We start from the raw sequence: 15,112 nt of genomic DNA, 5'->3' as shown, positions 1-15,112 counted from the left end.
AAAGAAAAAAACAAATTTAAGCCTTTTGGAAATGTTCAAAAAATTACAGATGAAGTCGGTAAAATATTACGGAAGCACAATATAAAGGCCTCTTTCCATCGTCTAACGAAAAATATCAAATCAAGATTGTTGATTGGAAAATCGTTGTTGGCCCTTTCTGGCCGACATGAGCCAGACAGTTTTAGCCCTGGGGTAGCTTTTAGTGCTTTTGCCAACACATTGAATTTTTTTCTTTTTAGTGATTTGAATCTAACTTTTTGTGAACGTATAATTCAAGCCTGAAGGTCTTATTTGACAGTTCCAGAATTCTGAGATAATTGGCAAAATCGTTTTCTAAGCTGCTATCAAAGGAAGGATTATCAGAAGAATGTACATTCAGTCACACCGCTATCCTCCTGATTCACACCGCGCTGCTGCTCCTCCCTTTGAAACTAGCTTAGTAAATGCTTTCAGTAACTATTCTCGAAGCTTGGAAAAGCCGTATAAAACATTTAGGCGTAACAGCACCGCCTGGGGAGCTTATGTGTAAACGAATTCCCATTCAACATCTGAATTTAAGATGTCAGGTGAGTTGAAAAACGCCTGGTCCTGCTGCAAGACCAAGAAGAAGAACAACAACAACATTGGGTTTGTCACAATCATCAACAGACTGTGAAAAAAATATGTCTTCAAAAAGCTAACAAGTTAAAATATAAATGGCAATTTCTTTGTGTCTCGTTTCTGCAAACTTACCTAATCTTAATTTACGAGTCGATTAGCTGATTCCCCCTCCCCATCATAACACCAAAAAAATAAAGGTTCAAAGAGCTTAAGTAAATCAAAGCCAAATAAAAGATTTGCTGCTACAATAGCAACGAGCAAACGTTCAGGGCACAGGAACACAATAGGACTGTTTGAACACATTTTTAAGTTTTGGCAGAGAAGCAAAAAATGGATACGCTTTGAAAAACTTGGGACACACTTGATTCAGGGAAAAACACTTTTTTTTAAACAAAAAAACAAAACCATACGTCGTCTGACCCTTGGATTCAAAACATAACTCTTATTAAAATTCAATCTTAGCGCCTTTTCATCTTTTTTAATGTCACATTTCAAATTTTTAATGTTCAGTGGCAAAGTTCGTTTTTTTCCCTTCCTATCTTTATTGCTTAACTTTATTCAACTTAATTTTTTACCTAATTTTCTCCTCAATTTTTCAGATGTTTTGTTCTGCCCTTCAAAGTTTTGATTTTCTCGGTTTTATACACTTCTACTTCTATCAAAGATGCGGAGGTCTTGGCTGACATATCAGTGTGCTATCAAGCGACTGTAATTTCATCCCGTTTTTTTTCAAAAAATTAAACAAAAAAAACGTCCGTGCATACCGGATTATGGGTTAAAAAAAAGAAGAGAATAATTTAATGGATATACGTGTGTTGTCTTAAATTACTAGACATTATGCAAAATATTGACGTATCTGAATATATTTCGGTGTCAGGATCATTTCAAGCTTTGTAGTCGTTATAACGGCTGGTTGGGCGGATGTGTGCCAGTATATTGTACAATTTTAATTTATTTGTAGTTCTTCTCTGAAGATTCTGGTTTTCATTAACTTCTTCTTTGGTTATGAGAAGGTTGGTTTCGATTTTTGCCTTCAGTTGATCATCGTAAAATTACGTATGATCTTACATGATGCTCTTGTCTTGGGTGCAAGAATTGCTAGTAGAACGTTTTTTCATTGAAAGAACCCATAAAAGAACCGCACATCGATAGTCGCCTCTCAGAGCCACCAATTGAGGAGGGGATTGCTCCCCTTTCCTAGATTTGAAAAACCATGTTGTTTGAGTTTGGTTGAAAAAATGTCCTCCCTGCCCTAATTTTTTTTTGTATTTTGAATTTTGAAGGAATCCCTATTTACTTCATTATTATGAATCGACGTCCCCTGCCATCTCTGTGGACAGATTGTTCCCTATGAGTGTAGACTTCAGAAGAATAAAGACTTAAGGATCATGCCCAATACGCCATTGGCGTAAATTTTCAGAGAATTACGGCGATGGAGGGGATTTATTTTTTGAAATCTAGGATGGATGACAAATTTACCATGTTTTCATCTTTTTCACTCCAAAAGTATGGTATTGGTAAGTGAAGTACCCCAAAAAAGGTATTCTTCAATATCTAGGGGAAGGGGGCTATGTTTTTAGGGGCATATGCTTTCTTCCTGCCCCTTTCCCCAATTAACGCCAGTTGATAGGAAAAAGAAAATAAAGCCGATCTTGTACATTCTGTGCATGAGAAATCTAAATGATCCCGGTTTTCTCAATGTAATCTTGTAAACGTTTGGAGTCTAGTAGCACAAGGAGTTTTGTATTATAGCCAAACTTGAATCTATGAAGCAAATTTTATAAATTACTTACTGTAACAACCTCAATATAGAGCGTCTTGCGAAAATAAACGTTATCCTAATGATTTGATTGTGGACTTGTCAAGTAACAAGCATAGATTCAAAGTGACATATAAAGGCACCAAAAGTCATTACATTTTATGAGAGAAATTTGAAAGTCACAGACAAACGGAATCTGCCGTAGTTTTTGCACCAAATTTAAAACTGAAATTAAAACGCACCGAAATTAAAAAAAAAGTACCCAAGGGTCTTTAGAGTTGAAATAAAAACCCAGCATCACCAATGGTTCAGGCCTAGGAGGCCTGATTTAATTACTCTGCTCTTAAGTACCTCCCTTTCTCCATTCCAAAAACATCTTGGTGGACATATCTTTTATCTTGCATATAATTAGCTATTTCTACTGAAACAAAACGGAAATAATTTCTTAGACCACACTGCTTTTCCATTTACGAAAAATTAAACAAGAAAAACGGGTTTTAATTTCTATAAAGCAGTGAATACAACACATTTAATTAAACACAAATACTCCGAATATTTTGGCCCCATATCCGGGAGCCTTTCTCAACGGAAAAAAAAATCTTACATAAACATAAAAAACATACTAAACAAAACAAAAGAAAAAATATAAATAAATAGGAAAAGAAAACTCACATATTAAATAAACAAACTCCATTCACTGCCATATACAATCGAATTCTTATATTGACGCACCTTCTCACAGAATATAAATTGACATCCATCAAAAAATGAGAATATATTTATACTTAAACTAAAACAAAAAAGTTCAGCTAACCCCCGGCCTATAACCCCTAAATAGATCTCACAGGTTCATCACCCAATGTTTGAATTATAAATTTAACAGATTCGTTTGCTTGCAAGCTTAACTGCAATTCGTTTACCTTTCCCAGCATTTAACCCAGTCTGACCTTTGTCCGCAAGGTCATCATTCGTATCCGAAGTATTATCAAAAATAGTACTGATTGAAAATTTTACCTGCTTTTTAATTAAACTATTATAAATCGAATTGATTCTAAAATCCCCTTCATCTCTATTGATACTAATAACCTCATATATTATTTTTTTTATTTCTATAATTTTCCTGAAACTTTGTATAAGATCTACAAACGATACTCCTATTCTTGGCTTATCAAATAAAACAAGATAACGAGAAAAATTTTAAGGATATTCTGTAGCGACTCACACACACTTCTCGGTTGTTATGTTTGGTTTTAGAGCACAATATATTGTATTCGCGTCTTGTTGTTGCCTATATTCTAAAATGTGTTGCGTTCTTTCAACATAAAATTTACCACAAGTTTTATGGTGGTAAATTTTATGTGGGAAGAACGCAACAGATTTTAGATAATAGGCTACAGCAACACAAGAATGCAATAGATTGCGTTCTAAAACAAAACAAAACACCAGAAAAGTTTGAGTCAGATGTTGCAAAAAATCTTTATAATTTTCCTAATCATAGTATTTTATTTGATAAGACAAACATAGTAGTTTCGTCTGTAGGGCTTATACAAAGCTTCAGAAAAATTATAGAAATAAAAAACATAATATATGGGGGCATTAATATCAATAGAGATGAAGGGGAATTTAGAATCAATTCGATTTATAATAGTTTAATTAAAAAGCAGGTAAAATTTTCAACCAGTGTTATTTTTGATAATAGTTCGGATACGAATGATGACCTTGCGGACAATGGTCAGACTGGGTTAAATGCTGGGAAAGGTAAACGAACGGCAGCTAAGCTTGCAAGCAAACGAATCTGTTCAATTTATAATTCAAACATTGGGTGACGAACCTGTAAGATCTATTTAGGGGTTATAGGCCGGGGGTTAGCTGACCTTTTTTGTTTTAGTTTAAGTATAAATATATTCTCATTTTTTGATAGATGTCAATTTATATTCTGTGAGAAGGTGTGTCAATATAAGCATTCGATTGTATACGGCAGTGAATGGAGTTTGTTTATTTAATATGTGTTTCTTTTACTATTTATTTATATTTTTTATTTTGTTTTGTTTAGTATGTTTTTTATGTTTATGCAAGAATTTTTTTTTTCCGTTGAGAAAGGCTCCCGGGTGTGGGGCCGAAATATTCGGAGTATTTGTGTTTAATTAAATGTGTTGTATTCACTGCTTTATAGAAATTAAAACCCGTTTTTCTTGTTTAATTTTTCGTAAATGGAAAAGCAGTGTGGTCTAAGAAATTATTTCCGTTTTGTTTCAGTAGAAATAGCTAATTATATGCAAGATAAAAAAGATATGTCCACCAAGATGTTTTTGGAATGGAGAAAGGGAGGTACTTAAGAGCAGAGTAATTAAATCAGGCCTCCTAGGCCTGAACCATTGGTGATGCTGGGTTTTTATTTCAACTCTAAAGACCCTTGGGTACTTTTTTTTTTAATTTCGGTGCGTTTTAATTTCAGTTTTAAATTTGGTGCAAAAACTACGGCAGATTCCGTTTGTCTGTGACTTTCAAATTTCTCTCATAAAATGTAATGACTTTTGGTGCCTTTATATGTCACTTTGAATCTATGCTTGTTACTTGACAAGTCCACAATCAAATCATTAGGATAACGTTTATTTTCGCAAGACGCTCTATATTGAGGTTGCTACAGTAAGTAATTTATAAAATTTGCTTCATAGATTCAAGTTTGGCTATAATACAAAACTCCTTGTGCTACTAGACTCCAAACGTTTACAAGATTACATTGAGAAAACCGGGATCATTTAGATTTCTCATGCACAGAATGTACAAGATCGGCTTTATTTTCTTTTTCCTATCAACTGGCGTTAATTGGGGAAAGGGGCAGGAAGAAAGCATATGCCCCCTAAAAACATAGCCCCCTTCCCCTAGATATTGAAGAATACCTTTTTTGGGGTACTTCACTTACCAATACCATACTTTTGGAGTGAAAAAGATGAAAACATGGTAAATTTGTCATCCATCCTAGATTTCAAAAAATAAATCCCCTCCATCGCCGTAATTCTCTGAAAATTTACGCCAATGGCGTATTGGGCATGATCCTTAAGTCTTTATTCTTCTGAAGTCTACACTCATAGGGAACAATCTGTCCACAGAGATGGCAGGGGACGTCGATTCATAATAATGAAGTAAATAGGGATTCCTTCAAAATTGAAAATACAAAAAAAATTAGGGCAGGGAGGACATTTTTTCAACCAAACTCAAACAACATGGTTTTTCAAATCTAGGAAAGGGGAGCAATCCCCTCCTCAATTGGTGGCTCTGAGAGGCGACTATCGATGTGCGGTTCTTTTATGGGTTCTTTCAATGAAAAAAACGTTCTACTAGCAATTCTTGCACCCAAGACAAGAGCATCATGTAAGATCATACGTAATTTTACGATGATCAACTGAAGGCAAAAATCGAAACCAACCTTCTCATAACCAAAGAAGAAGTTAATGAAAACCAGAATCTTCAGAGAAGAACTACAAATAAATTAAAATTGTACAATATACTGGCACACATCCGCCCAACCAGCCGTTATAACGACTACAAAGCTTGAAATGATCCTGACACCGAAATATATTCAGATACGTCAATATTTTGCATAATGTCTAGTAATTTAAGACAACACACGTATATCCATTAAATTATTCTCTTCTTTTTTTAACCCATAATCCGGTATGCACGGACATCAGAAAAATTCTAATGAACCTGCGTCTACTTTGCAGCTTCACTGAAGCATGGATTTACTTTTTTTAATTATTGTCTAATCTTTACTTTTTCTTTATGTTATGTCTTTGCTAGTGTTTTGCTTACTGTCTACTTTTTAGGTTTATTATTTTGCTGTCTACTATCCGGGTTTACTATTTGCCATAGTAGCTTATATTTTCCACATTTTACCTTTTTTTCGTTTTCTTCGTGATTATTGCGTTTTTTTTAGGAGGACACTCCCCCACAGCCCTCAGGGCAAGGGTTCTAATTTATGCCCTGGGGGCACATAAGGTGTTAATCGAAAGTGTTGCTGTGTCCAAAAGAGCTCTTTCGATTGGAAACTAGAAGGTCTAGTGCCCTTTTTATAGTTGAAAGTGACTGAAAGGCTTGACATTTTTATAGTAAAGATCAATATGGGTATAATGTATAATTTTTGTTTTTGTTGTTGTTTAGACCAGGGCACTTTGCATCAAAGGGGCTGTCGTGGTAACTTCGAAAAGGGCTCATTCGATTGGAAATACAAAGGGCTCATGCTCTTTTTAATAGTCGAAAGTGATTGGAGGGCAACAAATCCCCCGTCCACGTGTACTGTTTGGGTTTACTATCTTCACCGTATTATGTTTTAAACATTTAAATGTATGATAATTATACATGCATTTAGAAAAATGGTCAAAAGAAAAGCTCTGGATACAATCAACAATTTAATTATTGAATTGAAAATTATGGCGTAATGCTGTTGAATTAATAGTCATGGCAAAAACTTGAACGGGTTCGAAAGAGTTGCATAAAACAGTTCTGAAATCCCAATTTTGACTCTTGACTTTTCAACTTTAAAATCCTATTGAACATCAATTACAATTATTAGTTCACTAGTTTCCACGTTACTTCTGTTTACACTTCACTAATTGCAATTATATACATCTATAGGCCTTTAGTTATTCGAATAACCAAAGTTACTCGAACTCGAATATCCTTATGTGCAGTTAATCAAGTAACTTAAGTGAGTTCAGAACACTGACCTTGTTCTCCGTTCTGTCGCAGATAAATCTGGTCGATTTAAGTACCAAGTATTTTGCTACAGATCGCATGAAGTTGAAATGGTTTTGGAACAAAATTAAAAAAAATTCGAATCAAACAAAACCGAAGCTATGAAAAAAGTTGGAAAGGGAGTTAAAGGCGCTTTTGAGGAACTCGCTCTCAGCCCGCTTGTTTATAAAAATTCGGCTACAAGTTCAGATACTTCGGGGCTTATTGAGCGAACTCTTTAAAAATGTAGCAATAACAAAAGAAAATATGAAACAGGCTATTGCGCAGAAAGTTAACGAAGCCCTTAAAAATTCACCCCTCGACCACACCATTCGCTGCTGAAATTCAAAAGATAATTGGCGTAGTTCACGATGCGATAATATTGGAATTTATTCCGAGATTTGACAGGATTGAAAAAGACCTGAAAATATGTCAAAATCAACTGGAATTACTTGAAAATCAAGTTGCTAGAGTTGTAGCCAAGCTTGATGATGCTGACCAAGAGTTGAGACTGGTTACACTACTGTTCAATGGTGTCAAGCAACCAATGGTTGCTGTTCAATGGTGTATTATACGCAATAAGATGGCGTTCTCAGGTCTTGCTGATAGCGATGTTATATCTGTGCATAGGTTTCGGCTGAACTCTGATGATAGCCGCTCTGATAAAATTGCTCCAGTTTTAGTAAAGTTTAAAGACCGCAACACAGCTGTGAAAGTTTTTGCTTAAAAAAAAAAACCTTGTGGCTGAGAACCTAACAAAGAAAAAAAGAGAATTGTTGAATGCTGCAAGGGAAAAATACGGCAATAAGTTCCTGTGGTCAAACCAAGGTCGGATCTATGTCCGTCTGGAGAATGCAACTTCTGCTCGTAGACTTTCGTTTCTGAATGACATATTCGATCGTGATTGAGTGTCCTTTTTTTTTTTTTTTTTATTTATTTTAATTTTGAGTCTTTCTATGTGTTTATTTATTCTAATTATTATTATTCAATTATTCCAATTTCCTTTTTTCCAGTTTATGTATGGTTTTATCCCTAAGGAAGAAAACAAGATCGTGGCTTTTTATTTTACTTTCTTATTATGGTTAGTCTACTCCCAATACCTCGGTTAGAGTTGCTTGAAAAAAATTCGCTCTCCGTTGATGATGTTTTATCACATCAGATAGGTCTATATTTTCAAAATCCAGTTGATGAATGCCTAAAGCCACTCCGTCCTAGCCGCTACGTTCGTTTTGAAGAGTTTGGTCAAATTAAAAAAGAGATGAATAGTTTGTGTGTTGCTCAATGGAATTACCACATAACGTCGGCTTTTGAAGAAAATTTTCAGTTTTTAAGTAATATTGATAGTGTGATTGATGTTTTTTGGAATTTGTGAATCATTCTTGAGTATGAATAGTCTTCTCTCTTCCTACTCTTTTCCAGGTTACCAACTGATATCAAAGTCGCGGCAGTCAATGGGGCGCGGGGGACTTGCATTTTTAGTGAAAGGGGATTGAATTTTAAGGAAAGGGAGGTCCTTTATTTATGGAATGAAGGTAAGATAGAATATTTTTCTATTGAGATTGAAATAGATAATGGTAAAAAATTAATTGTTTGCCTGGTTTATAGACCCCCTGGTGCTCATCCGGAGGAATTTTTTCAAGAAATTGATCAGTATTTTAGTAGGGCCCAGTCTAGTCGATTAGAGTGTGTTATTTTGGGTGATTTTAACTTTGATTTATTGAATTTAAATAGTTTTAATTTAGAATTTTTACATCTTGCGTTATCTTATGATTTGTACCCAGTGAATATGATTCTTTCCCGTATCACTGATCAGTTAGCATCATTAATCGATAACATATTTGTTTCTTCGAATCTATTGAGACAAGCATTCTGTGATGTTCTCTTTCAACCTGCTTCTGCCCACCTCCCGATTGTTTGTATGATAAATAGCAATAAAACTTCAGCTAAAAACCTAAGTAAGAGAGTTTATAGAGATATGAGAGATAATAACATGATAAATCGGAAAGAGAAAGTTAGTACTATAGCATGGGATGAAGTTATCAAAGAGGAAAATGCAACCACAGTGTTAGACAGGTTTATGAATATTCTCTTATCGGTATTTGAGGTGTCTTGTCTTCTCAGGAAAATGAGGAAAAAGAAAATGAGCCAAGAAAGCCATGGGTGACCACATTATTGCTTGAAATGATGGGAATACAAAACCAGCTTTTAAAAGAACATTTACAAAGCTCGAAGAATGTGAACTTGTTAGAAAAATTCAATCGATTGAGACACAAAATTAACCTTAAGTGTTATAGTGAGAAAAAAATACATAATGCTTCTGAGTTTGACGGTACAAGTGGTGATGCAAAAGGAACCTGGCAACTAATAGACGAGGTTTTGAAAGGAAAGACTAATTATAATGATGGAGTAAAGAGTCTGTTGGTGAATGGAAGTGAAATCACTGATAAACAGGAAATGGCAGATGAATTCGGAAAATATTTCACGAACATAGGCGCAAGTATTAAGGAAGAAGTAGCTATAAAGTCTGTAAGACATCTGACGCAGTCCTTTATCGATAATCGAGGCGAAGGACGCATTTTTTCGTTCGAGAAGTGCACAGCAAAGGAGATTGAGAGCACAGTGAAAGGACTGAAGTCCAACTCGGCCGGAATAGATGGACTTAATCTTAGAGCTGTAAATGCTATCCTAGTTTATATATTACCTTGTCTACTTGATTTGATAAATCTATCACTCCAGACCGGTGAATTCCCTAGTGGTCTTAAACTGGCAAAGGTAATACCATTGAATAAAGGAGGCAACAAACAAAAACTATCAAATTGGCGAGCGATTTCGTTATTACCTATTTTTTCTAAAATCTATGAAAAGGTAATTCACAGGAGACTTTATGAATATTTGGATAAACTAGGAATATTGTGTGACAGCCAATTCGGAGTCTCCGGTCAACATTCTAAAAGCAATATCGTTCACCATCTTCGGAATAAAATCAATTGAGCTCTAGAAAAAGTTTCTCTTCTTTCAACGATCTTTGTTTACTTTGAAATATCCTTCAACACTTCGGATTTCGAGTTGTTGAAGTGTTGCCTGTCTAATCTGGGGATAAAAGATCTTAGCTTGAATTGGTTTAAACCATATTTGTATGGAAGATCAACTAAAGTAATGTTAGGTGACATCGTTAGTGGAGTCTATTCTGTAAAATGTGGAGTTCCACAGGGCTCATTCCTGGGACTGTCACTCTTTCTCGCATGCGTCAATACATTGAGGCTCTACTTTCCTGAAGCAACTATTGCGGCATTTGCAAATAATCCTGTTTCGACAATTTTTGTACGGTCAGTGTAAGAACTAATAGATATACCAAACCAAATCCTGGAAAATTTTTTGGTTGTTATCTCTCTGAGTCACTTTGCATTAAATACTTCTAAGACAAATTATATGATTTTTATTAGGAAAGGAAAAACTGTAAATAGTACTTCTATAACATTTGAAAATTTGTCACTTTCACAGGTTTTTGAACATAAATATTTAGGATTTTATGTTGATAATAATTCTAGTTGGAAGAAACACATAAATATGATTTCTTCTAAACTTGCACGAGGTCTTGGAGTGATGCGGCGTCTGAAACACGTGTTACCCTTAAGTGTTTTAAGAAATATATATCATACTGTATTTTATCATTTTATTGTTTATGGTTGCTGTATTTATGCATTTAATTTTTCTTCAAATATTAAAAGACTGCAGATTCTTCAGAATAAGGCACTTCGAGTACTGGGTGAGTTTGTTCAGTATGAGCACACGCGTGAATGTTTTATCAGTTTTAGAATTTTTATAATGTTCATCAGATCAGGGACTATCAGGCGGGAGTGTTTACTTACCAAGTGCTTAATAGATTATCTCCAGAACATTTTAGAGATGTTTTTAAGTTTAATTCTGATTATCATCATCATAGGACTAGAGGTCGTGGAAGCTTAGTCTCAGAAGTAAGAAGTACGAGTCGATCTAGTTTTGCAATTAGAAATTATGCTGTTAATTTGTGGAATGGTGTCCCGGAAAGCATTAGGAAGGCAGAAAACCAGTTTCAGTTTAAAATTAGATTTAAAAAGTTTTTGTTGGGTGGGAATTAAATATTTCTGATTGTTGTTTTTTTTTTTTTATTCGGGAGTTAATTTATATTGAATGGTATGAAAAGAATAGGAAGAGTGAATGAGTTTGGTTTATGATAAAAGATTGTGTGACGCTGCTCAGGCCACAATAGTGGCTTAATAAAACGCCATACGTTCTTACCATTTCTATGTTTGTTGTTAATGTTATTCAAAAAATGTGGTAAGTACCAGTTATGTAAGATGTAATTATTAGTTGAAAATAAAAGTCATCTCATCTCATCTCTTTAAAACTTCATTTTAAGTTAATACGAATATCTAAATATTTTTTAATCTGGAAATTCGTACTAAAAGGGAAAAAGTCAGATGATAATAGTTTGAGTTCAAAATAGCTTATAAAACCAGGCCTTCTAACAATGATGCGTGTTATAGGTTTCATTAAAATTTGTCGATCATGAAGGGTTAAAAAACTCTAAGCTTTTAGTATTCTTTGCCTTTTTTATGCTTCCCTTTTTATGCTCTGGTTTTTAGTAACTACTGGTCGACTTACTGCTTCAGCCATTGTTTATTATATTTTCTATATTATTAATCTTTTTTAAACATCTTTTTTTGCCTCATCAATTTAAATTCTTATGAGAGTGTTTGAGTAAAGGTCACTGGAATAAAAATCAACAAAAGAATTTTCCGACTCATTGGCACATTTTTATAAAGAAAAAAATCTTGCAAGAAGCGCATGAGGACCTCTTCGGGAATAATCCACGTTAAGCCTGACATACTTAAACTTAGGTCTTCTCACGCAGGCTGACAGATAAGACACCAACGGTGCCTTCTATGACGACCTTTTTAGCGCTTTGAACCAAAGATCTTTACAGTACAACCTTGAAAGTATAGAATTCTTCTGATATAACGTTCAAGTGTCACTCCCTGACGTCAATGTCTTCTTATTCCAGGATGGACCAACACGAAACATAATAGGGTAAGTTGCTTCACCCTCCATAATAACATCGTCTATTTTTAAGTTTATCAGTCACAAGTGACTGTTTCGTGTCTTCCAGATAAAGGTATTTGCACTCCTGTCTTTCCAGTAAAATGATTAACATCTGTACATCAGCAAGGAGAGTGCTGCTGTTGAAGATCTCGAGTTTTATTTTTTAGGCACTACGCTGCGCCTCTGAATACGTTCCTTAACCAGGGTTCCAAACTCTAGTGACTTGTCACTATTTCTAGTGATTTTTTATGCTGCCAAAAAACAAAAATCACTAGATAAGCACACAAATCACTAGATTATTGAAGAAAATCACTAAATCAACCAAAAAATCACTAAAATCTAGCGATTTGTTTTTCACCGGCTGGCAACCCTGTCCTTAATTTGTCAAAGGTGTTTCCAGTGCAAGCAATGCGTGTGGTAATTTTAGACACAGGGTTTCCATTAAATTTACTAATAGCGTCCATGTATTTGAAGTTTCCAACCACCTCCTCCCAACCTCCCAATTTGAATTTTCCCAACCTCCTATCAATTCCAACTCGCCTCTTAAGGCGAATCAACTTTAGGAGGGTCTTAACAAGGTTACGGAAGACTTTTTTTTGTTCTTCACGCTAGTTGAAAGTCCGGCTGGTCCGGCTGCGTTTGAGATTTAGGCCACACCTCTCTGCAATTCCCTCTAAGATGAAAAATGATAAGTGTGTAAAGTCATCAGCAGAATCCCCGTCAAAGAGAGGAAGGCTCTAGTTCAGTCCAATTCCAATTTTATTTGGAGGGAAGGGGGGAGGCTCATTTTATATATTCAAACTCTGCGCAAGGTTACCTCAGGGTATGCCTTTTTTAATCACCTTTTACTTTTGTAGCTTGGAGATTACTTAAGAAAGCACTATTCGTGCCTTCTTTTTAGAAAAAAAATATTCTTCTGCCCATTTTGGTGAATTTTGACAATACATGCCCTCATGTTGCAAAACTGACATTGCAGGAGCAGAAGTAATTTGGTTCAGAGATGCTGCTCAGTCATAATCACTAGTTGACGAAATGTTCTTTAAGTATTTTCATGATTTCTTCCAATAGAAATGATTAATCAAAATGACAACTTAAAAAAATTAATGAAATTATCACCACTGACGCTCTTACCTATTGCAAAGGGAGGGGAGATTCTTCCTAGAAAAACTCCTCTGAACATCTCCATTCCAAGGAAATTACATACCAATGATGACACTCGAATCCCCTATTATTGGGAAAACAAATGTGCTTCTGTTCAAAATCAAACAGTTTCTATTTGATAAACAAAGATGCGATTGAACTGATTTATTGTATTTCCAGGGCATATTTCAAAATTATATTTAACTTATGCACCAGCCTTATATAAACCATTGTTGACTAACAGTTGACTAACAAAGCTACAATTGAACTGAATTATTGTATTTCCAGGGCATATTTCAAAATTATATTTTACTTATGCACCAGCCTTATATAAACCATTGTTGACTAACAGTTGAGTAACAAAGCTATGATTGAACTGAATTATTGTATTTCCAGGGCATATTTCAAAATTATATTTAACTTATGCACCAGCCTTATATAAACCATTGTTGACTAACAGTTGACTAACAAAGATACAATTGAACTGAATTATTGTATTTCCAGGGCATATTTCAAAATTATATTTTACTTATGCACCAGCCTTATATAAACCATTGTTGACTAACAGTTGAGTAACAAAGCTACGATTGAACTGAATTATTGTATTTCTAGGGCATATTTCAAAATTATATTTTACTTATGCACCAGCCTTATATAAACCATTGTTGACTAACAGTTGACTAACAAAGATAGGATTGAACTGAATTATTGTATTTCCAGGGCATATTTCAAAATTACATTTTACTTATGCAACAGCCTTATATAAACCATTGTTGACTGACAAAGCTACGATTGAACTGAATTATTGTATTTCCAGGGCATATTTCAAAATTATATTTTACTTATGCACCAGCCTTATATAAACCATTGTTGACTAACAAAGATTCGATTGAACTGAATTATTGTATTTCCAGGGCATATTTCAAAATTATATATTTTACTTATGCACCAGCCTTATATAAACCATGACAAAAACGTGTGATTACGTGGTCAAGCATACCTTTAAATGCAACTCCTAAGAATTCATAATGCTTCTCAAAGGCAAGTGTATTCTCCTCACAGTCCAAAATCACACGGATTCGGTCTCCAATCTAAGAATAAAAGAAACAGAAGATAAATAAACTAATGTTTATGATCTAAAACAAACCCAACTACTTTTCTTTTTGTTATACATTAGTCAAAAGAAAAGGATAATAACTCTTAGAAGGACAGAAATGAAAGAATAGAGAATTCAGCTTACTATCAAACAGCTTGACTTGACTTACTTGACTTAAAGCTCTTGCTCGGCAGCGTCGCCAGCGTAGAGGGAACCAGACGTCAGCGCCGTTAGTCATCTCCAGAGTGGCCTGTTTTGGGCGAGGGTAGGAGCTTCACTAGGGTCAATGCCCTATGCTGTGACTCGATCGCGGATGATATCCACCCATCTCATACGTGATCTACCTCTCGGCCGTTTCCAGGCGCTTGCTGTTGGATCGAAGTCGAATATAAGGCGGACAGGTGTTTCAGTGGGTAGGTGAAGTAAATGACCGTACCAACACAGCGAGCGGGACTCAAGCTGTTCGGACAGGGGTGGTAATTTAAAGGACTGGAGGATATCCATGTTGCGTACCCAGTCGAACCACCTATTGGGCTGCCCTATTCTACTCTACTCTGGTATAAAATGGTTTGATTATACTGAGGCATATTCTGCTAAGCAAAAAGCTTCTCAATAGAAATGATCTACAACAAAGACAAAACTGTGGTTTTTATTACAATGTGCAAGTAAGACTTTAAGAAGACATCAAAACTGAAGTTTTT

The 15,112-nt window shown here is 35.0% G+C and overlaps 1 protein-coding gene across 1 annotated transcript in view; it reads right to left on the bottom strand.

Moving 5' to 3' along the window:
- Fsn (F-box synaptic protein) overlaps positions 1–15,112 on the bottom strand; it is a 62,529-nt gene that overhangs the window by 24,673 nt on the left and 22,744 nt on the right. The window contains exon 3 of the mRNA XM_089102651.1: positions 14,316–14,406. Coding sequence (XP_088958777.1) covers positions 14,316–14,406 — 91 coding nt within the window. The remainder of the gene's footprint in view (positions 1–14,315; positions 14,407–15,112) is intronic.

The sequence above is a fragment of the Artemia sp. Qi Xiang Cuo genome, chromosome 16, assembly GCF_049724085.1.
Source record: "Artemia sp. Qi Xiang Cuo chromosome 16, ASM4972408v1, whole genome shotgun sequence".
NCBI lineage: Eukaryota > Metazoa > Arthropoda > Branchiopoda > Anostraca > Artemiidae > Artemia > Artemia sp. Qi Xiang Cuo.
The sequence above is the reverse complement of the archived record's forward strand: the minus strand, read 5'-3'. Positions and strand labels throughout refer to the sequence as shown.